General features: G+C 39.7%; 1 protein-coding gene and 1 long non-coding RNA gene across 6 annotated transcripts in view; one reads left to right on the forward strand and one right to left on the reverse strand.

Moving 5' to 3' along the window:
• Mroh9 (maestro heat like repeat family member 9) overlaps positions 1-23,840 on the reverse strand; it is a 77,522-nt gene that overhangs the window by 49,346 nt on the left and 4,336 nt on the right. For all 5 annotated transcript variants that reach the window (XR_007594661.1, XM_050158390.1, XM_050158389.1 and 2 more), the window contains exons 3-10: positions 23,641-23,720; positions 22,934-23,069; positions 22,257-22,343; positions 20,587-20,691; positions 10,875-11,010; positions 7,734-7,849; positions 3,597-3,746; positions 789-943 (exon numbers count right to left, since the gene is read on the reverse strand). Coding sequence is in view for 4 of the 5 variants with exons in the window: in XM_050158390.1 (XP_050014347.1) it covers positions 789-943; positions 3,597-3,746; positions 7,734-7,849; positions 10,875-11,010; positions 20,587-20,691; positions 22,257-22,343; positions 22,934-23,069; positions 23,641-23,720 (965 nt within the window). In the remaining variant the exon portion in view is untranslated. The remainder of the gene's footprint in view (positions 1-788; positions 944-3,596; positions 3,747-7,733; positions 7,850-10,874; positions 11,011-20,586; positions 20,692-22,256; positions 22,344-22,933; positions 23,070-23,640; positions 23,721-23,840) is intronic.
• LOC126511327 (uncharacterized) overlaps positions 885-23,840 on the forward strand; it is a 112,679-nt gene continuing 89,723 nt past the window's right edge. The window contains exons 1-3 of the long non-coding RNA XR_007594662.1: positions 885-2,911; positions 3,577-3,720; positions 4,652-4,782. This is a non-coding gene — a long non-coding RNA (uncharacterized lncRNA). The remainder of the gene's footprint in view (positions 2,912-3,576; positions 3,721-4,651; positions 4,783-23,840) is intronic.

Here is a 23,840-nt window from a genome sequence, read left to right on the forward strand (position 1 = left end):
CCCATAAGCTCAAAGTAATCAGTTCGGTTCTTTAAGATTTCTTGTGGTCCCAGGTCATGAGTTTCAGATGAACAGTTAATGGGCCGAAGATTCTCACTCTTAGTAACAATAAAAATAAATTTATTTTATGTTTTTACTTGCATATATGCATGTGGATGTCTGTGTGTGTGCACACACATGCATGTGGGTGCCTATGGATGACAGAAGAGAACATTGGATCCCCTGGAGCCAGAGTTACAGGTGGTTGTAAGTCACCCAGTGTGAGAGCTCAGAATTAAACTCTAGGACTCTGTAATGGCAGCTCTTAACCACAAATCCATTTCTTTGGCCCTTATTTTGGTAATTAACTTTTTTTTTTATTCTATTGGTGGGTCTAAATAGCGTAAGTCAAACCTTTATAAATAAGAAAATCTCTATGTCTGGGAGATTTTTTTCAAGGAAAAAAATGATTAAATTAACACAGGCAAGAGAAATTCATTATCTTTTTGAAGCAAGTTTCCTTTGGTAAGATTTGTAACAGCATATAATTTAACACCCTCCCACAGTGACACTGATAAAATCTTGGGGTCCTACTGTGTGCTAACCATTATCCAAAGTTATGCATAACATATGAACATACTTAAAACTTATAGCCAGCAGAGATGGTGCAAAAAAAAAGGGGGGGGGATTTTTTTTTTCAGAAAAAGAGATTATGCCTAACTACAATAAAGAAAGACTTTAGCTTGGCCATATGACCATGGAATTTGTGGGTAAGTGTATACAGAGGGGCAAGATGCGGGATGCCTTACTTGTCTGCAGGGACTGGGAACTCCATGAGTTGAAAGATCACCTTCTTAGGGGATGCTCTTATCAGCAGGCTGATGACTCGCAGCAAGACATCCTTCATGGTGTGGGAAGAATTCCAAGTGAGCTGCTCATAAATGTCGTCCACAATTTTAGACACCTGGAAGAAGAATTTTTGTAGGTCAGCAAAGTGTCACCTTCTTTGTTTACCTTTAAGCCTAGCCATGTCTTGGTTTTATGAACTCAACCTTTTTTGGAAGGACCAATGTAGCAATTAGCATACAAATAAGCAATAGCTGAAAGTGTATTTATATAATTACAATGCAAAATATTTAAGGTCAGGAACTATGAAGTCATGTAGTTGTGGAAATTGGGGGAAATAGCTTTAAAAACGTAGCTTAGTTGAGGCAATAAATTGCCAAACCGTACTTCTGTTCTGTTTCTCTTTGGCTAGTAATTTGCTGTAGTAGAAGCTAGTTTTACACCCCTGGGTTTCTTTTTGACTTTCCTTCCTGCCTCCAGTGATATGCTGTGGCTTTTTCTAGGCTCTCTGAGTGCTTTCTCCTGTTGGAGAACTCCGTCTGGTTAAGGAGATGACCACAGACCTCCCATTTCCCTCAGGTTGTGTTTGCTCTATGGAATGTCTTGCCCACAGCAGCTCTGAGAACTCTCTATGATGCGGTCCTTTATCTGGCCTGCTCTCTGAATTTGAATGACTCTCCTTGTCTACCTTCTTTCCCAGTACATGATTATATCAGGAGAGGAAACTGTGAGTCTCATGTGTCCATCATTGTCAGGACTGTCTTCATGGGTCTGTGACCTAAGGGTCTGTATGAGGATCCATGTTCAGATCCTCTCAGTCTCGTCTAAAACTTAGATTTTTTTTTCATTTTAAAGTTTTGCAGTTTTTGAGATTGGGCATTATAATTCAATCCCAATGGGACAAGTACAGGGTATCCTTGTAATATTGTGAGATTTGCATGGTTCCTGGTGCTGAACAATTCTATATTCTGTCAATTATATTTTAAATAAAGGCTGATTGGCCAATAGTCAGGCAGGAAGTATAGGTGGGAAAACCAGACAGGAAGTAAAGGTGGGATAATGAGAACAGTAGTATTCTGGAAAGAAGGAAGCTCTTTCCGCAGTCCTGTCCAGACACCGAAGAAGCAGGATGTGACCTGCCCCACCAAAAAAGGTACAAAGCCATGTGGCTAACATAGATAAGAATAATGGGTTAATACAAGTTATAAGAGCTAATTTGAAGCCTGAGCTAATGGGCCAATCAGTTTGTAACTTATGTAGACCTCTGTGTGATTTTCTTTGGGACCTAACGACTGTGGGAACTAGGCAGGACAGAAACCTCAACCAGCAAGCCCTCATGTTACAAGTTCCTGCATCCCCAGTTACTTGTAATGGTCATTGTGCTTCTTCATGTGCATAGGATTGCCATAATTTGTGGAAGTCCAGTGGGAAAACAAACTGGATACCAGAGGCATTTAACTGCAACCACTTAGCTGGAAAATGATGGCATAGAAAGGAAGAGGTGTGTTTTTTTGATAAGGTGTGTTTGAGCCTAAAGGCTAAACAAAGGAGCCCCAGGAATCCACCTGTCTCAGGTGAATATCTATAACTCAGGACTAGAGTTACAGGCATATTTCATTGTACTTGGCATTTATCTAGGTATCAAAATCAGGTCTGCATCATTGGCCAGCAAGCATTTTACCCACAGTCATTTCATCAGTCTGAGATATGAGGCCTTTAAGAGATGACTACGTCTTGGGCATCAGTGCTTCTGAGGTTACTATGGTTATCCCTAGGAGTGGGTTCCTTGCTCTTGGGGTAGGTGTATGATTAGAGAATGAGTTTGGCCCTTTCTTCTTTGTCTTGCAATGTTCTCTTGCCTTTCCTACTTCTCCCAGGGGATGACACAGCAAGAGCTATGGGTTTCACAGAATCAAACACTGTAAGAAATGAACCTCTATTCACTATAAACTGTCCATTCTAAATGTATTCTGCTTTTGTAATACAACAGCAATTTATTTATTTTCAATCTTTCCTTATTTGTCAGGACACTGAAGACAGAAAATTCTAATAAGATATGTGGATGACAATGAGTGAAATAAAAACAGTTGAGTTAATTTTGTGCAACTCCTGGTAAAACTGACATGCTTACTCATGTATGAACTACACAATACCAACCTCATTATTTTGTTAATTCTGTATTTAAATTAATTGTTCTTATATTCATAAATCTATTTGTCACTATATAAGTACATATTGACAAAAGATGCTAATAATGAAAAAGTAAGATTTCTTTTCACTTAGACATCTAATAGCAAATAAAAATGTCATAAGGAATTGAGAGAAAGAGGTCATAAAGTAAAGGGAATAACCCAAAACTTCCATCTTTTTAACTTCAAATGAGACATAGTTCTATATTTCATATTGTACTGGGCTGCACAAATTCCTTACCCAGTGTTACTCCAATATGAGAGTCCTTGAAAATGTTTCTTAAATGCTACATGGGAGAGTTCAATTACAAAAGTATTTGTCATTAATGCAATTCTCTATTAAAAGCCAGCAAAGTAAACATGGCAAAATATTCTAATTTTTCATGATTGGTAAAAGAATATTCATTATAAAGTGCCGACAATTTTCCCTGTTTGAAACATTTCACAAAAGCCTCATCTAATTAAAGTGACTTAGTGAACAATAGCAAGAAATTGGGACGTAAAAAAAATAGATAACAAAGCTGAAAAGTAGACTTTTGAGAGCACTCTCTGTTCTCCTTAGCTCGTTGCCAACTACATCACCATGGTGATCTTCTGAGCATGATATTCCAAAGTCAGCGTCAGTAAGGACGCGGCCTCCGAGGCTGTCTCATCATCAGGAGAGGAAAGTTTCTTCAGGAGGGTCCACACAAAGTCAGTCAGAAAGGTGGGTAGTAGTATTTGTCCCACACTCTGAAACCAAAAGGACATTTGTGACCACCAGGGTAAGCAAGACACCGAAGCTTAGATATTTGGAGGTAAGGCAGAGTTCTAGACCAGGCAGAAGTATAAGACATTCATGAACTATGGAACCTGCTTTTTTAAATTAAAAAATGATGGAAAGTGTGTTTGTGGTAGTGTTCGTGTAATGACAATCAAAATCCAGGTATTATACAAAACCCAGGTATTATACAAAACTTACTTCTGCGTTTAAAATAATTTCAGTGCCAAATATTACCAAGATGCCTTCAACATGTGAGAAACAAATGTGGTTCACAGAAGATCCTGGAAAGATAGGCTGAGAGAGTCAAGGTGATGTGAAAGTATACATTTTTCTTTTCAGTGAGACAGAGAGAGAGAGACAGAGATGGGGAGAAAGGATGAATGAACATGACTCATCATAGAAGTTCCGCATGCCCATGATGGAGGTCTAACGATTGCTATGGAAACAGCTCCTTTTGAAGTTTGAGGACTATCCACAAACTATAAATGATCACAGGAGTAGAAAGGATAAAGGCGTCACAATTTCTATTTTTTATCTTTTCTTTTTCTGCCTTTGTGTGAAAAACAAATCATTCATGCAATTGGCAAATACCTCTAATCTCACCAATAAAAGATGATACTTGCTGCCTTTAAAGGGGTGGAGTCCTGAAGCTGGATAGACTTTTCAGGAGCTATGAGCACTTGCTGCTCTTGCAAATGACCTGAGCTCTCTCCCCACCCCCACATAGTGGCTCACCACTACCCTAACTCCAGTTCCGGGGGATAGGATGCCCTTTTCTGACCTCCGTAGGTACCAGACAGCCATAGGATGCACATAGAGTCAAACAGACAAAAACAGAGAGATGAATTACTGTTCCTTTTGCTCAATAAGCCAGGTCTGAGGTCCAAGACAGCAGACTGCACCCAGCCCTCCACTGCTAGCCTACAGCTGCTCAACAAACCAGTGAGGGATCATAACCTTGGAAAGCTGTGGAGGAAACCCCAAGTACTACTGTGGCTGGGGGAGGTAAGTGAATTGCCACAGACTGTCCTATTTCAAGAAAGTCAGAGTAAATTGTAAAAGTTAAATTTTTGGAATATTACTGGAAGTGATACTTTCTTCAATGAAATATTTATTTACTCAGCAATGGTTTCTCTAATTTCTACCTAAAATTACAGGGGAAAAAACAGTTCCCAATGAAATCTAGAGCTGGTATTAGAAGATTTTATCTTATAAAGCTGTGGATATGACACTAGGTTGCGTGAAAAATTAGACTTTGTGGGGACTGGGGAGATGGCTCGTGTGCAAGCCTTAGGGCCTGAGCTTGGATGACCAGCAGTCGTGTGAAATCTGGGGGACTGGTGAGGTGTATCTGTGAGCTCCGTGCTTGAGGCTGAAACAGACAGCTAGATCCTCGGAGGCACTGACCAGCAGATCTAGCTGAATCAATCAACTCCAGACTCAGTGAGAGACCAAGTCCTAACAAAATAGAGAATCAAGGCAGACACCTGATGTCAACTTTTGGACTCCAAGTGATCATACAAGGGTGGATGCTCCTCTCCTCACACATGTACACGCACATATACATGCACACCCACACACAAACGTGCCCGTGGGTATCTAGAATCTAGAGATCACCTCATCCATTTATTACTGTTACATTGCAGTGCTATGCATTCCTGATGCCACTTGAATTAGTGACTGGAAAATATACTATAAATTGATATTTTATAGCATGTATATAAAATGCTATGTATTCACTTGTTATACATACTAGTTATAAAACAAAAGCAAAATCTCTGCTAATCTCGCCATGGAGCAGGGTGGGGGAGTGGGCATGGCCAGCAGGAAGTCCCATCCCTAGCTGAGGAGCTGTTCTCATTTGATAGCTGCTGGGAGGAGAAGGGCCCGTTTTAAGACTATGGCCTCTGGTAGATCAATCACATTTTAGGGCAGGCCCAACACTCAAGAGTAATTTGCACAGAATGAATTGCACTTGATGTCTTTTAATTTACTTTTATTTGAGTAAAAAACAAACAAGACCCAAGATTGGGTGGGTAAGGAGGTAATGGTGGATCTCAGAAGAGTTGGGAGAGGGGAATGAATGTGATCAAAATATGTTGTACAGAATTTTCAAGGAATAAAAATATTTTAAAAAAATGTCATGAAGAACAGCACTTCACAAACAGATAATTATTCTGAGTTTCTTTCTATAAATTTCTGTGGGTGAGATTACTAGTTTGTATTGTATGAACTTGTTTTGGTGAATGATATGTTCATGACCCTCTGAGAATTATTGATGAAGTCTTGGCTTCACCAACAGTTCCTATAGAAAACAGAAGTGACTTGACTTACAAAGCGTCTTCATGTTCAATACAGTCTTCACACGTTAGTGCTGTTTTGTACCCAGCTCTCTTAGTGAACAAACTTGCTGTATCTCTGCTGGCATCTTTTGAACTTGACCGTGGTCTCTTGAGTGCCTTGGTACAGCTTTGGATTCCTCCCACCCACATGTGGGCATTCTTGTTAGAACCTTGGATTCTCTCAGCCCTGTTTTATCTACTCTGGAGGTCTACATCTGTGTTGCCTAGTCATTGCTCTTCCATGCCTCGATACCCCTGAACTTTATGTTGTTTAACAATAAGAAACTGAACAACAAATCCTAAACACGTAGGTCTAAGGCACTTCAGCCAAAGGATTTATAAACCTGATAAACACTAAGCTCAGATGAGAGAGAATTCAAACCCAGACGTGTTGCTAGTAAGTCTCTGAAGCCACTGGGGAAAGACTCCCAGATTCAATAGCCCAATCATGGTGCTCAGAGATCTATCCCCTGACATTGCACTGGAAGGGAGAGTGTATGGATGAAGAAGGGTTTGTTCGCAAGCTTACATAGCTTCCCAGTTTCCTTATGGAAATGGACATTTTCATACTTAACCAGTCTTGCAAGTTTTGAGGTTATGTATGTAAGAAAATCTCTTGTCTTTGTAAAGAGGCATCATCCGGTATGTACACAACACACACACACACACACACACACACACACACACACACTGCAAACACCTGTATGGTATCGTTTGACCCTGTATATCATTTAGATACATTGCTTTGGCATGTTCTTAGCCTTCCACAATTCTAACCATGTCAACCATAAGAAGAAAACCACTGCACTATATCTGGAGTTTGGAAGGAAGAACACCCTAAGTCTTCTGATCCTAGAATATAGGCTAACCTGAGGGTCCTTCCCAGAACTTATGTTTTACTGTTAGCTCAATATGTCTGTCTGAAAGTTGACAGCCCAACTGGGACCTAGTACTGGGGAGCCTTAGAAGGTAAGAAGTTTGAACTGTGAAAACTGAAAGAGTAATATAGAGTTACAGATCTTAATGGTTTCTCTAGGATTAGCATAGGGTAAAAATTATTTGCTTAATACTGAGACTTATCAGCGCACTGTGTAAATAGTCTTTTCCCCTTAAAATAATATGTTTATGCAAGTCAGGCTGGCCTTGAACTTACCATACTGATGTTTCAGCTTCCGGAGTGCTAGGATTATAAGTATATATTATTATGCCCAGCCCTTTTTGTAAAACTTCATAAACTTTTAAAAAATAAAATCGAAGTTAAAATGTCATCCTGATATTTGGGAGGGGGAATTATTACATGTTAGAAAAGAATTGTTGACTCCATTAATTTTGTCAAAAAAAATTGGAACTTATCTACATATAGAAGTCTCATTAAGAAACATCTATATAATTTACGTTTTATAACAAGTAGTATATTTTAAATTGCTGTGTTTAAAGATAGTAGACATAGTTCTTAAGTGACAAGAAATATAGGGAGCCACATGCTCTGTGCTTCAGTCATTTGTATTTCTGAATAAAGAAAAGGACACTGAAGTTATTAAAAACATTAACTTGAAGGAAATAAACTACGAGTAAGGGCAATAACACATTTAAAACAAATTACATAGAACATACCTTGGCAATTTTGTTTCTGTCTCCTTGTATGTCCTTGGGTAGTAATTCAAATTCAGAAGCTATCACCCTGGGGTTATCGGTTTCTCCAAAACTTGACCTGTGTTTTTCAATGTTAGCTGTTTTAAGGAAAAGAATATAAAGTTTTCATCCAACTACTGTTTCAACCTAAGATGTAGTTATTTCCAGTTTTCTACCCAATTCTGGATGTCTGCAAAATGCTGGTTACTTAACATTCTGCTCGTGGCCTATTCTCATAAAAGTTTAAGGTGGCATGGATCCAGAATTTATAAAGTCCTTGAGTGAGGCTGTTTTTAACACTTGTAATTTGAGTTTTCTATATTTTGTCCCCATGATCATCCCAAATAATCTGTCATTCCTTCTTCCTTGTTTTTTTTTCTGTTTTTTAAAAAAGATTTATTTATTTGTTATGTATACAGTGTTCTGCCTGCATGTCATAAGAGGGCACCAGATCTCATTACAGATGGTTGTGAGCCACCATGTGGTTTCTGGGAATTGAACTCAGGACCTCTGGAAGAACAGCCAGTGCTCTTAACCTCTAAGCCATCTCTCCAGCCCTTTTTTTCTGTGTTCATTTTTTTTTCCTGTTTGTTGTTCCTCTTTCCTGCTTGCTCCAGCTTTCTTTGCTCTTCTTCCTCTGGTTTTCTGAGACCTTGTCTTTATTCTAAGCCAGGCCTATCAACCTGTGAATTACCCTCCTAGTGCTCCTTTATGTGCACGCTGCACGTTTGGATACATTATATTTTTCACTTTCATTCAGTTCAGAATTTATTTCCTGTATCTTCTGTATTTGAATTGCAGGTTATTTAGGAGCATGGCATTTTGCTTACAAGTGCTTTGGGGCTTCCAGATAATTATTATTTTGATTTCTCTTTTAAAACCATTTTGTCAAAAATAATTTAATTAATATATCTCAAGGCTTATTTTTCTGTTACTGGTGCAAAATTCTGTAAATGATTTTCTGTGTGATTACTCATTGCTGAGAGAAGGCTGTTGAATTCTCTGACTGTAACTGTAGATCTTTCTCTTTGTTCTTACACTTCTATTTTTGGTAAATTTATTTCTATTTTTTATGATAATACATTTTTATTGCTTTTAGGTACCTGGGGGTTCAGGATTATTATTTATGCTAGTTGTTCTGTTATTGCATCATTATAAAACAGCTCTTTCCCCAGAAACATTTTCTGCTCTGAAATTTATCTTTTTATATTACTATAGTCCATATATTCTTTTGATTACTATTATTATTTTTTGTTCTGTTCTAATTAATGTTTGTGTCTTCCTAGTTAAACAGGTTTCTTGCAGGCAGTATAGAGTTGGATCTCACTTTTGTCTAATCCAACAATCTCTACCTTTTATTTGGGGGTATTTTTTTTAATTTATTTATTTATTAAAGATTTCTGTCTCTTCCCTGCCATCTCCCATTTCCCCCCTCCCCCAATCAAGTCCCCCTCCCTCCCTGCCCTGTGGGAAGTCCAAGGACCACCCACCTCCATCCAGGTCTAGTAAGGTGAGCATCCAAACTGCCTAGGCTCCCACAAAGCCAATACGTGCAGTAGGATCAAAAACACATTGCCATTGTTCTTGAGTTCTCAGTAGTCCTCATTGTCCACTGTGTTCAGTGAGTCCGGTTTTATCCCAGGCTTTTTCAGACCCAGGCCAGCTGGCCTTGGTGAGTTCCCGATAGAACATCCCCATTGTCTCCGCGTGGGTGCACCCCTCGCGGTCCTGGGTTTCTTGCTCGTGCTCTCTCTCCTTCTGCTCCTGATTTGGACCTTGAGATTTCTGTCCGGTGTTCCAATGTGGGTATTTTGAACATTTTTATTTATTATATTGCAGTTTTCTGTCTTTCTCACCTTGTTTCTTTTTATACTACATCTTATGGACTTTGTTTGGATTAAACATATTTTGTGAATTGACTATTTCCACTCTAGTTAGTTATATATAACTCTACATTATCTTAATTGCTGTGTTAAGTTTTATATGATACATTTTAACACAACATAGTTTACTTTCACAGGATTTTTCATGATTTTGTACATAGTAGAAAAATCTTTAAAAAGTATTCATGTTTCTCCCTTTCCAACTTTAATTCATTTATTCATATTCACTTTGCTTTTATATTATTTCCATCCTTGTCTTAAATAATTGATTATCATTTAAAGTGATGTAAATAAGAGAAAACATATAATTTTCTGTTATGTTAAATATTTAATTACATAGTTTCAATTTCTAGTAGTTTATTCCTTTAGTGAAAATCTAAGTTTTCACATTATGGCTTTGTTTTCTTGATGAAGTTCCTACAGTATTTCCTGAAATGCAGGCCTGCTGGTAAAGAATGCTTACATATCTGATTTTTTTTTCTTATTTGTTTCGCCTTTGAAACAAGATCTGACTGTATAACCGAGTCTGGTTTTGAAGTCAAGTCCTCTTCCATAAACTTCCTGAGGGCTGAGATGACAGATGAACACTGCATTGCAGCTTTTACTGGGTGCCAGAGATTCTTAAATTTAACTTGTTAATTACTGGAATGTTTTTATTCTTAGAAGTCGGCTTCAGGTTTGTTCTGGTGAGCTGCCTATGTGTCTGGAACTAGCTCCCCCTATCAACTTGTGTATTAAAATCTTAAATGACAAATAGCATAATCTTAGCATAGATTTTCTTCCTAATATGACAAAACCCTTCCACATGACTTGTGAATTATGAGATTTTTAAATTCTGGTTTATACATGTTTGTCACTCAATACAGCCTTTGCCTGCTCCTTGAATCTTTCTCTGTTATAGCCATTAGCTAGAAAACATGCCTCTTCTAAATGCTTTATTTGTAAAACTTCTTCCTCTCTCTTCCTGACCTGTTGTCCTTGCCCTCACCAACAATGGTCAACATCAACTCAAGAAATATAGATAGATCTTGAAGCTGCAAAGATCTTGAAGTACCAGCTATTTAATTACAAAATTTCCTCCACAAGATTTAAGTAACGTTTAAAGCCATAGTTTAGACAGTAAGGTCACAGATCTTGACCACAGATTTAAACATAAATCTTAAGCACAGGTGCTTCTTCAAAAAGTCAAATAATTAGAGGAGGTTTTTAGTAACAGAAGAAGATGGCAAGGCGTACTTACAGTTCTGACATATTCCAATGTAGAGGACGTAATTCATCCCTGTGGTTGCTAGCTGTACGACTGAGGGTTTTTTGTGGGAACACAGGAGTGAGAGCTCTGCTACCAGGAGACCTAAACACGGGACATCGATGCTTGGCTAATTGGATAGCAAAGGAGAAAGTTCATTAGATTTACATTGTCAACATTAAAAGTTTGTAATGAATCTGGTGCAGGATTCCCCTGTGTATGCTGTGAATATCATTGGTTAGTAAAGGAACTGCTTTGGGCCTATAGCAGAGCTATAGAGGAACAGAGCTAGATGGAAAAAACTAAACAGAATACACGGAGAAAGGGGGCAGAGTCAGAGAGAAGCCATAGGAAACTTTACCTGGTAAGCCACGGCCACATGGTGATATACAGATTAATAGAAATGGGTCAAATTGACATGTAAGAGTTAACAATAAGAAGCTAGAACTAATGGGCCAAGCAGTGATTTAAATAATATAGTTTCTGTGTGATTATTTTGGTTCTGAGCAGCCGGGACAAAAAAGCAGTTTCCGTACTACATGGATCCTCTTAAGTAGGAGGGGATCAGTTAGCAGCAGTTTTGAAGCTATGGGTTCTGACCCCTTCGGGGATGAATAACTCTTTCACAGGAGTTGTCTAAGACCATTGAAAAACACAGATATTTACATTAAAATTCATGACAGCAAAATTACAGTTATGAAGTAGCAATGAAAACAATTTTATAGTTGGGGGTCACCACCACATAAGGAGCTGTATAAAAGGGCCACAGCATTAGGTAGGTAGAGAACTGTTGCCCTAGAGTCTTAAAACCCTGTACACAGGTCCCTGGGCTCTGCTGTTGAGGCTCAGTTGATGTGGGATTCCCCTATGTAGTGTGAATACCATTGGTTAATAAAAAAAACTGGCTTAGTCTGATAGGGTAGAACAAAACTTGGCCGGGAAAACTAAACTGAATGCTGGGAGAGAGAAGGCAGAGTCAGACAGAAGCAATGTAGCCCCACTGGAGACAGACACTAGAACTTTACCCAGTAAGCCACAGCCACATGGTGATACACAGATTACTAGAAATGGGTTAAATTAAAATGTAAGAGCGAACTGATAAGAAGTTAGAGCCAATAGGCCAAGCAGTGGTTTAATTAATACAGTTTCTGTGTGATTACTTTGGGTCTGAGTTGCTGGGCAGCCGGAAAATAAATAAGCAATCCTCCTTACAACACTCAGTTTCCTTCACTGTGAAATGAAAGCAAGCACTGTGTTTGTAACAGGTGCTGTAGGGACAGTGGCAGTGTGTGTGTGTGTGTGTGTGTGTGAGAGAGAGAGAGAGAGAGAGAGAGAGAGAGAGAGATGGTAGTTCCTAGAGAGCCGCTTGAGATACTTGTAATTCAACATCAGTTTATAGTTCCTAATCCAGGTAGCAATCCGTTGGTAGCAAATGGCTCACTGGAGGAGGGAGATAGGGATGGGCAGAGACCTGTAGGCATCTCCTGTTGGTGTTCTGCTTAGTTCTGAAGTTTTGAAGAACATCAGACTATTGTAAAGTTCCACTTTGCCCAGGGAAAATGCTCTAACTGACTCTAGGGGAAAAGGTGAAGCTGTTGTCTTCTCAGAGTTTGTTGATGCTTGCCAGAGAAAACTGATTTTGGAAAGAGCTCACAAAAATGAAGCCCTCAAAGCATACGCTTTTTCTTCCCAATCTGTTGTCACGGTTGGTGCCATCTCTCCCTGCAGTGTCTTTGATGCATCAGCTAATTGGATATTTATATTTTTATCTTGAATAATTTGCCTCGATTAAAGGCAACTACAGAAACACATAGAGATGATGAGATGGGTATGTGTTTTTACGAAGCTATGAATACCATTTATCAAGTTTGTGGGAGATAGATTTTTAAAGATAAAGTGCTTCATCAGTCTGTAGTCTTGTGCACTAGTGGCATGGCTGTCAAGATATTTCTTGTTAGCAAGATGATTGATCAGTGTCCTGGGCTGATGGTTTTGGTGCTTGCTCTTGCAGGTGTTTGCGGAAGAAGTTAAACTCCAAATGCACCTTTTAGAAAGATGCCAAGACCTGGTCTATTTCTTTCTACACTTTCTGTGCCATCCCCTCTGTGTCTGTCCTCCCCGAGTCACTGTGAGTCCCAAGGCCATAACTGAACTGGGGGGCCTCAGTGGGAGAAGAGAAGACAAAATGGAGCTCTTTCTTCCTTTGGTGTCCTTAAACTCTTTTCACCCACACTTTGGTGTGACACTATCCTGGTACATTCCATTTTAGGGGCTCTACAACCCAGAATCTCTAAGTGAGTAGCAGGACCCACCTAGTTCTAGGGAGATGTGCTCTCATCCCCTGGCTGGCCCGCTCTTTGGTTCAGCCTGCCGACTTTCTCAATTCTATGGACTGGCAAGATCTTAAGGACCACTCCTGAGTAACGAGCCTAAGAAGTGGTGATGGTGAAATTTCATTCTATGTTGGACCTGATAAATAAATACTTTATAACTTAGGTCACTGAAGCAGGGGGCAGATTGTTTACAGGGGAGTTCTTAAGGGTACAGCTCATTACAGTTCTTGTCTATCACAATCTCTGGTTGTTCCTCCTCACGAACACATGGATGTAACTTCTGAGTTTGCAAAGAAAGCAATTGGTAATTTCTCTCTGTAGCATGGTAGGTGTGGCTGTCTAGATTGTTAGTAGGGCAGGCGTTAGGGTTGGCCAAAGGAAGAGGAAGCTGACTGCTGAACTACTCACAGTCATTTCAAATGATGTAAACCACAGTTTTCAAAACTCAGGCTTTTGGAGAACTTTTAACAGGCTATGCTCCACTTTTGTGGCAAATCTACCCAAAGAAGAAAAGGCTCAGAGAGAAGTAGCTTTGCTACTAAAGTGAAGGACTTGTGATTAAATTTCTGCCCTCTCCCTTTTTAGTGTAGACATTTACAGATCCTACCTTTCTTCAGTTCCTTATCCTAGAAACAATGATGGATTTAGGAGCTAGATGTCAAAGGGAACCCCTTCTAGGTATTTCAGCAGTTTCATCTGGAATCTATACCTTCATCTAACGATCAGCTTCCACTTCTACTTCCAACACCGGGTGGACAGGTTTTGTCTATTTATTCCCGATACAATAAATCCCAATTTAACTCAAACACATGTTGTTTTAAGCTACAACTCTTTTGGTGGAGTCACTCCTTCCCTTCTTTTTAATAAATCTTATAGTGTGTGTGTGTGTGTGTGTGTGTGTGTGTGTGTGTGTGTGCGTGTACATGTGTGTGTGTGTCACAGAGCATGTGCAGAGGGCAGAAAATAACCTGTAGGAGTTGGTTCTCTCTTTCTACTGTGTGGGTCCTGGGAATAGAACTTAGTTGCTAGGTTTGAAAGCAAGTGTATTTCCTTCGCTGGGGGCACCTCTAATGCTCAGGCTTTTATTTCCTGCTGCATGTGGCAGAGCTATCGTGTTGATCACCTATTTTATGACAAACAGTTTGGAAGGCTACTATTTGTCCTCAACTCCCGCTCTGCTGCTTCTAACATCCTCCTTCTACTAACTACACTTTTCTATCTTTTATCATGGCCATATGCAAGATTTGCCATTTTTAACCATTGTGAGGTATGTAAGCTAGTGACATGAAAGTCACTCATGATGCTTTGCAACTAATTCCAAGTGTCTTCAAGCAGATTGTCATCCTTTGCCTACAAAGCAGCTACTCACGTCTCTTCCTTATGGGTTCTGGCACCCACACGTCTGCTTTCTGTATATAGGTTTCCCCACTGTGACACTTACATAAAAGAGATCATGCCTGTGATGTTGTTTCCCGCTGGTATGAAGCTTTGGTTGAGTGATATGCCATTGTATCATGTCACATCTTTTTGACCCATTCATTAATTGGTGGCTTCGGGTTGCTTCTACTTAGCTATTTTGAATTTTCCTGCAGTGAACTCTTTCAAGCCAGTGTTTATGTGAACACTGCATCTCTCTTTTTCTTTGTCGAGTTCATAGCATTTGTATTATGTTCAGCAACTCTGAGTGTTTTAGTGTTTGGTATTAAAGTTGAAATTTTATTAAAATATGGTCTGTGACTAAGTAAAATAGTTCACTGCAGAGTCATGCTCATTTCAATTATTATTACTTTTTTAATTCCTCTCCTCACCACCTTTGGGGGAAATAAGTCACCATCTGGACTTTGAATGACGTATTTTGATAGAATTTTTTCTCTTGACTTAATTTGTCTCTTTTAGTTATAGGGGTTTTTTTTCTCAAATATCAGGTAACTTTTGGTTATCTATTCATGTTTAAGAATGTAAATGATATGTAAGACTCTCTTGCTGTCTTGCTGAGGATACTGCGTGCTTTGGTTGCAGGATACAGATAAATCAAGTTAGGACTGAATTGGAATCTCGCTTCCTGCTGGCCCCATTCATTACGCCAGGAGGCCTTATATAAGATGCAGGATAAAAATGTTATCAATGCTTTACCTAGCCATGGACTCTGCACACTATAAAACTGATCTATCAGACAAGATATGTGCATGGGTGAAATAATGGTACAGCCTACTGGTGCAGGGTGTAACCAATCACTTTCATTGGATTTGAAGCTCTTCCAAAAGAAGAAATACATGCCTAGTACTATTGTCCTCAAATGCCTGTGTTGAAGAAAGGCACAGACTGTATTGAGAATCTTCATCACCGATGTGTTGCTAAAGAGACATGTGGTCAAACATGTGGTCTTCTAAATAATTTTGTTTATGCCCATGTAGTGTGGTGCTTTCCTCAGCCGTGGTCAGAGGAGCTGCTCTTTGCAGCAGGCCATGGTCAACATGGAGACTTTAGCTGGTCAGAGTGCCAGAACAGTGACCACTGAGAACCCAGCCCTGAACAACACATCTCCATTCACTCTCCACCCTGTTCAAAGTCCCAAGACTCTCGGGAGATAAAGAGAAATGATTATAAGACCCAGAGGACAGGGAAGATTGCTTAGAAATAGTATTCTCTGGATAGGCTGTGATCGCAATCATGAAAAAGGTAGCTTTGGCTTCCTGTACAGGACTTGAGCAAAATGATAAAGTATGAAGATGGGAGGGAGACCACTGTGGAAGGAGTTGAGCAAGAGGGGAGCATGGTAAGGGCATCACAGGGGCATATATATACATACCTACATATATATGTATATATGTATATATATATGTTACATTGTACACGTGTGTGAAATTGTCAAAAAGGTATAAAATGGGGAAAATGACTGCAATAATGCTCATGGTGGGGATTGATTGGAAGCAAGGCTCATAACCTTTTGCTTTGGAATGGGTAAGGCTGTCCCATCCACAGAATGCTTAGCAAAGGTTTTCAGGGGAAAGGAAGTCCTCACATGTGCCCACCTGCGAGCTTCAGCTTATGTTAAAGACAGGGACACTGAGTCTTTAGTATAAATTTTCAATTAATCCTTTCAATTAACACATACATTTCATTGTCCCTCTGTTTTCTTGGCTGTAGACTTTCCTGGTGCCTTTAACACCTGTATAATCCCAGTGCCCACGGCTGCTACCCCTGAGCTCCTCTGTAAGGGGTATTGCTTATCTTTGCTCTGCCTTCTGGAAGCTCACCAGTAAAAGCCCTATCTGCATGTATGCCTTTATGCCAGAAGAGGGCAGCAGATCCCACTATAGATGGTTGTGAACCACCATGTGGGTACTGAGAATTGAACTCAGGACCTCTGGAGGAACAGTCAGTGCCCTTAACCCCTGAGCTGTCTCTCTGGTCCCCATCCCCCCTTTTTTAGTTTTTGGTTTTGCAAGACAGGCTTTGTCTGTGTAATAAGCTGTCCTGGAACTCACTTTGTAACCCAGAGTGGCCTTGAATTCACTGAGATCCACCTGCCTTTGCTTCCCAAAGGCTAGAGGCATGCACCACTACCACCTGGTTAATTTTTGTTTGTTTGTTTTGTTTTGAAATAGTGTTTCTCTGTTTCTGTGTCTCCTGGCTGTTTTGGAACTTATTCTGTAGACCAGGCTGGCCTTGAACTCATAGAGATCTTCCTACCTCTGCCTCCTGAGTTCTGGGACTAAAGGCATGTGCCACCACTGCCTGGCATTCATCTTTAAATGTGCCAAATGATTGAAGATGGGAGCCTTCTTTCTATTAGTGGCCCAATATGACATCCCTAGCTTAGGTGTTTCTGCCTGTAAAATGCGGCCACCTTTAACTGAATGAACAGGGAATTCGTGGAGTGCAGAGGTGCTTCTCTGCTCTAATGGCTACATGGTCATGTGAGGGGAATCATCACTTTAAAAAGTATTTTTAACAAGACACAAGTGGTAGTCAGGATTCTTCAGTAGTCTACCTGGGCAAGAGTGGTTTATAGAGGAAAAGTCTCCATCTAGTACCTGGACAATACCTTAGCACAGAGTGTATAGCTACACATAATCAGAAAAAAGACAAATACTCTTGTTCCAGATACTCAGAGAGACACGTTAGACCTGTCAGAAGCCTAGGTTTTAATTTATTAACAGTAGTTTGGATTATGTTGTTAAATGAATGTAACTATTATAAATATATAAATTATAAATGTTTTATATATAAATATATAATATAAATATAGCTCTAGATATGCTTTTATAAAAATTTTATTGATTTAATCGTTTTTCTTAAACTTTTTTTTTTTTTTTTTTTTAACTAGCTTAATGAGGTTTATGTCCTCAGGTCCTTAAGTAAGCAGCTGGATCTCTAGCAACGCTCTGAAAAATGCTGATGTGCTGCCACCTGGTGGCCTTTTGTGACCACTGCAGACCATTTCACTATTAGGTTATCCCATTTGGACTTGCCCAATCTGTTGTAAGGAACAATGAATGTGTGGTTTCGCGTTCACACCTGAAAGTGTATGGTTACAACTTTTCATACCTGAAGTGTCCCGTGAGCAACGGAGAGAGAAAGGGAAGTGGTAGCCTAAGAGACCACTCCCAAATGTCTGACCGACTCTCTGGGTGTGGCTTAATGGAATCTATCAGTATATTCCGAGAGAAGCGTGTGATCATTGCTGCGTGGATAACATGTGTTAGGAACACAGAAAATAAATGCGAAACGAGCTTTTCTTAATCCTAGGCCTCATTCAAATAATTAAACGAACAATTAGTAGAGCATATATAAAAGTTTTACATGCAAAGACAAACGAAGGACGGATTCAGCGAGATTGACATTAGATCTCTTTAACCTCAACCAGCCTTTAGGCTGGGAACCGCACTGCGACCCTGCGAGAGGGTTCACCAGCCAGAGACATCTAGTTATCGTACCTAGACCCTTGGCCATTTGGAAATGACTTAGAAGGTAAATTAGAAAAGGAGACACTGAGAAGCATCCACAAGAGGGAAATGTCCACAGTGTGAGGTTTCTGAGAAAGAGGACAATGAGGTAGTCAAAGCAGGAAGTTTGACAATTGGGACATCTCTTCAATTTCCATGTGAAATTCAACCACCAAGCCTGCTAATATCCCAGTGTTTGTGAAGCTGTGAGGGAAAGGGACACTCCGAGAATACAAATCATGTTTTAATGAACCTTAGCTACTCGCATCTTTCTCCTAATAATTGCTCCACTAAGCATGCCCAGATACACATCCAGACCTACACAGAATGCTTTATTGAAGGTAGAAAAATCAAAATGCATCTTGATAATTATCAACCAGAAAGTAAGATACATCAATCATAACAAACTGAAACCTTTAGACACATGTCACATTCAGAAATGTGAAATAAAGCTACATGTATTGAAACATCAATGGGACACAGTGTTTACAAGCCCGATGAAGAACCGTAAGTAAACACAGGGCAACTGTGGTAAAGCAAAATGAGGCAGTCGACACGTGGCTTGACAGGGCACATCACACTGACAGGGACAGAGTGCAGTAAGAGAAGAGTAAGGGAAGGTGTAGACTTTAGTGTGGTTAACAGTAGACAACTCAAGGATTAGTTGTTGGGAGCACAAAGGTCCTTGCGCTCACAGATAGCAGCACTACAAAACCCTGGAATATTAAACACATGGGGCTGGAGCTGGAGAGGTGGCTAAGTGGTTAAGAGCCCTGACTACTCTTCTAGAGGTCCTGAGTTAAATTCCCAACAACCACATGGTGGCTCATGACCATCTATAATGGAATTTGGATGCCCTTTTCTGGCCTGTAGGCATACAGGCAGGCAAAACACCCATATATTAAAAAATCATAAATAGCCGGGCAGTGGTGGAGCACGCCTTTAATCCCAGCACTCAGGAGGCAAAGGCAGGCAGATCTCTGTGATTTTGAGGCCAGCCTGGTCTATAAGAGCTAGTTCCAGGACAGGAACCCAAAAGCTACGGAGAAACCCAGTCTCAAAAATTAAAAAAAAATAGTAATAAATAAAATTTTAAAAATAACACCCATGGTGTTTTATGTTTTCAAGAAAAATGTGCATAACCTATTTTTCTATCCAGAAGATCAGAAATGCAGATGGTTAGTAGCCTAGTGATCTGCACTATCTGGACAAGCTCCCATGTGCAGGATGGGAGGTGGCTAATAGTCTGGGTGATCTTTGCATTATCTGTATGGCTAGGGGTACCCCCTAACTCCCACAACCAGTACTGGATGTGGCCAATAGCCTAAATGACCTCTACACTATCTGGTGATCAAGACCACACTAGATCCTTAAGATAACACAGGTAGCCTAGCTCTAGAACCCATCTTCTTGGAAGAAAGGACATGCACTTTGAGTTTTGATAGAATTGTGTTGTCTTGTGCACAGGGGATTATATTACACAGGGAAACTTTTCCCCCCAAATCATACTATACATAAATATGTTTACAGTAACTGCTTGGGGTCAGACTGTAGAAGTTTGAACCAACATCAACTAACTAACTAACTAACTAACTAACTAACTAACTAACTAACTAACTAGTGTTGAACCAGATTTCCTTCCTGTCTTATGTGGATTGTTACTCTACAGGCCATGTCATTTGCCAAGATCCCCTCCACTCTCCAGCTCCACAATTAGTTGTATACATTTAAAATAAAAGTCTAAAATTACTTTAGAAAACAGGAAGAAGTATGTGACATTACCAATAACGCTGGGTCAAGAGTCTAGAAAGCAAAAATCTAGGGTTTTAGCATGCTCATAGTATGTGTATAAAGTAAAATGCTGTTTACTCAATCACTGAAAAAAACACTTCTTTAGCTGAGTCACAGTTATGTAGGGTGTTGCCACTTTATAGATAGCCCTGTCTACCATCCCATTGGTACTAAGCCAGGATCAGTGATCTCAAGCCCAAAGGCCTGTAAAACAGCCCTGATGTGGGAATTCCCCTCTGTATGCTGTGAATACCATTGGTTAATAAAATTTGAGTCCATGATAGGGAAGAATAGAGCTAAGCGGAGAAAACTAAACTGAATGTTGGGAGAAAGGAGGCGGAGTAAAAGAAGAAGCCATGGAACTTCCACCAGAGGCAGACATGCTGGAACCTTGCTGGTATGCCACAACCCTCATGCTAAAATATAAAATACTGGAAATGGCTTAATACTAAATGTAAGAGCTAGCTATCATTACACTTAAGTGATTGGCCAAACAGTGATTTAAAAAGTATAGTTTCTGTCTGATTATGTGGGGAGTCTGGGCAGCCAGGAAATGAACAAGCTGCCTCTTACAACACAGCCCTCTAGAAACTCAGTCTTGAGTTGACAGCATTCCTGAAGTCAGTGACTTACATATTTCCTGACTCTCTTGGCTGCAAAGATTAGCACTCTGGTGATGATCGTCATGGCTCGTTCTTGCAGGTACTGTTTATTCTGATTTATCCACATGGCCATTTCCTGTTGGAAACATGACAGCCATTTTAGAACCACAATATTTTCATTTTTGAAAGGTTCATCTTTGTAGTTTCCAACTTTACCAAGGCAGGCAGCAGCATCTATTTATTAGTTCATATTTGATCTCATTTTATCTAAATCTACACCAAGATCCCAACCCTTCAACTATTGTATGACTTTCACTATTATATTGACACATTTGTGTTTTATTAATTTTATTCAACAGTTACTAATATTCACTATAATCCAAACTTTCAGGTGTCATTAAATGTCTTGTATAAGACTATCATGTTATGCTACCTCTTTAAGTTCATATTTTCCCTTTAAAAGTATAGTATTTGTATTTCACCTCTAAGAGAGTACTGAAATTGCATCTGATCTAGAAATGGCAACTTACTTGAGAACTATTCCATCTCTTGATTTATATATTCTGGAGATGGCATCTTGGGTTCTATGTGCCTGCAGAACTACCACCATGAGGACACTGCTAAGATTTATCGTTCATACCTCCCAGAGATGTGGATGGAGCCACACCTCAACCTGCTTGGGTCACAGCCAGGAGAGTGGAAGATCTAACCCACTGTGGCGGCACTATTTCCTGGGTGGGCAGTCCTAGTCTATACAAATGGATAAAGCTAGCTGAGCATAAACAACCTAGCAAGCAGGTACCACAGGGGTATCATTCCTCTTTGCTGTCTGAATTTCTGCCATGGTGACTTCTCTGCAACTGTGAATTATAGTTTTCAATTGTAAGTCAAATAAACCCCTTTCTCTCTTAAGCTGTATTTGCCAAGGTGTTTAATCACAGCTACAGAAATCAAACTGTGACACAGTCCTTAAATTCAGCAGTGGTGGGGCAGGAGGCAAACAGGTCTCCCCACAGAGTTGCCATTGTCGTTTAGACTCAAGCTGATACCAACACTGTTCCTTACCACCCCCAACTTTCACATACTTCCACAGAAGACACAACTTCTCAGTAGCCATTAACACCATTTCCTAAAATTTAATCTTTTAATAACTCAAATAAAGGAAATGGGTAATGATGGAGGAGGGTCATCTGTCTATCTGTTGCTTTCATTGGTTAATAAAGAAACTGCTTGACCTGATAGGTCAGAACATAGGTGGGTGGAGTAGACAGAACAGAATGCTGGGAAGAAGGGAAGTGAGGCAGATGCCATGGAGCCAGCTACCAGGTCCGACATGCTGATTCTTCCTGGTAAGCCACCACCTCATGGTGCTACACATATTAATATAAATGGGTTAATCAAGATGTGAGAGTTAGCCCGTAAGAGGCTAGAGCTAATGGGCCAAGCAGTGTTTAAATGAATACAGTTTGTATATTGTTATTTTCAGGGCTAAGCTAGTCATGCGGGAGCCGGGTGGGACAAAAAGCAGGCCTGCTTGCCTCTTCACTACAGAGTAACTCTGAGTTTTTTCACACCATCAAAAGTCTAGAGAAAAATTCCAGCCTCCCAGTACTAGATGGAGAGACAAATATGACCAATTAGAAATAAACAGAACATGCTAGACTATTTATATTGTAACAAAACCATTTGCTTTGCTTTTACCTTTAAGATATGTATCTTGTAGAAATCTTTAGACACTAAAATAATAAGAGTATCTTCATACATGTTGAAAATACTTTCATATAAATTCTGAAAAACAGAACAGAAATGTGCAATTAGCCAGCCTACCTTAAAAAATATTTTACCAAATGTGTATAGCTTTGCAATTTAAGTGCCCTAGTTTCCTCTGTAAACATAAGATGAGAGAGGAGAGGGGGAGGGGGCAGCTCTGCTGCTAAGACCTAACTCACTAGCATCTTCAATCCCTCATGAGCATCTTCTATGGCTCATTAGCAACTTCTTTCAGTTGCAGCTTCAGCTTATGGCTCACATGCACCATGTAGCAAGGTGGACAAGACAGAAACCACAAATGTTGCTGATCTTCATCTTAGGCTTCTCTGTATCTACATTTTTCTGTGTCTGCCCCCATCCTGCCTTTCAGACCTCTCCTACAAGCTCCTTTGCCTTGCTAAACCAATTAAGTCAAACTATCTTCACTCATCTGTTCCTATAAACCTTGCACAATCTGTTAAATCCTTATCGTCGTGAGGATGTCAGGGATATGGGTTAGTAAGACAAACAACAACGCAAGCAGGAGATTCTAACCACAGGCGTGCACCATGGAGCTTGCTGTGGTGTGTGCCAAGGCCTTATCATTAGACAAGGAAGGAAGAGCCTACCTCCAGGTCCTGGGCGTTCTCGGAGTTTTTCCCCAATGCTTGCACTGTGCTAAGATCTGGCAAGGAAAATACACTTCTGAAAGATAACTCTAATATCCCCAACTGTGACTCAAACTGCAGCAGCGGATCAACGAAACTGACAAGGAAAAGGAATATAATGGAGTCAGTGAGGTTTCAAATGCGACCTAACTCGGTTGGAGTTTTCTTAGCATAAAATGTACAGTTTTGGGCTTTATGTGACATGTAGGTTTTGATATTCTCTTAACAATAGTGCATTAAATATATAAAATGATGCTCTTTGAAAATATGGTATACAGTTATTTAGAAATCAGAATCTATTTATCTAGAAATAAAGTTATAGACTGATTACATGCCCAGCCAAATCCATAAATCCCACAGTGTACTTCACATAATTGGGCAGTATTATTACCACATTTTCCTAGCCAGTGATACTATGTTTTACACATGTCATTATTTCTTATATTGTGTGCATCTTCAAGTTGATTGCAAAAGAAATCTGTCCACCATCAACCAAACAATATCTGATTTTCAATAAAATCCAGAAACTCTAAGAGAGACCCTAAAAAGTAAACAGTGCTTGCTGAAACTGGTGAATGGAGAATGATTAAGGGTTTATTATGTTTTAAATCTGTAACACTTGCAAGATATTTAGTGAGTGAAATCAGGGATCATTATAGCTTACATACCTAGAGTTCATGGACAAGATAATGGATTGATCACTTAACAGGCCTGAGTATGCATCCATTAGCATTTCAGCTTCAAACTCCTAAGGACCACAGAAAAAAACAAAAGCCAATGAATCAAGAATTACAGAACAGTGATATTCCCAACATCATGGTCAGGTCTCCCTTTTATAGAGAATAAAGAAAGCAGATCAGATGGAAAG

This window comes from Alexandromys fortis, unplaced genomic scaffold (genome assembly GCF_014885135.2).
Source record: "Alexandromys fortis isolate MF-2015 unplaced genomic scaffold, M_Fortis_MF-2015_v1.1 scaffold_97, whole genome shotgun sequence".
Classification (NCBI taxonomy): Eukaryota; Metazoa; Chordata; class Mammalia; order Rodentia; family Cricetidae; genus Alexandromys; species Alexandromys fortis.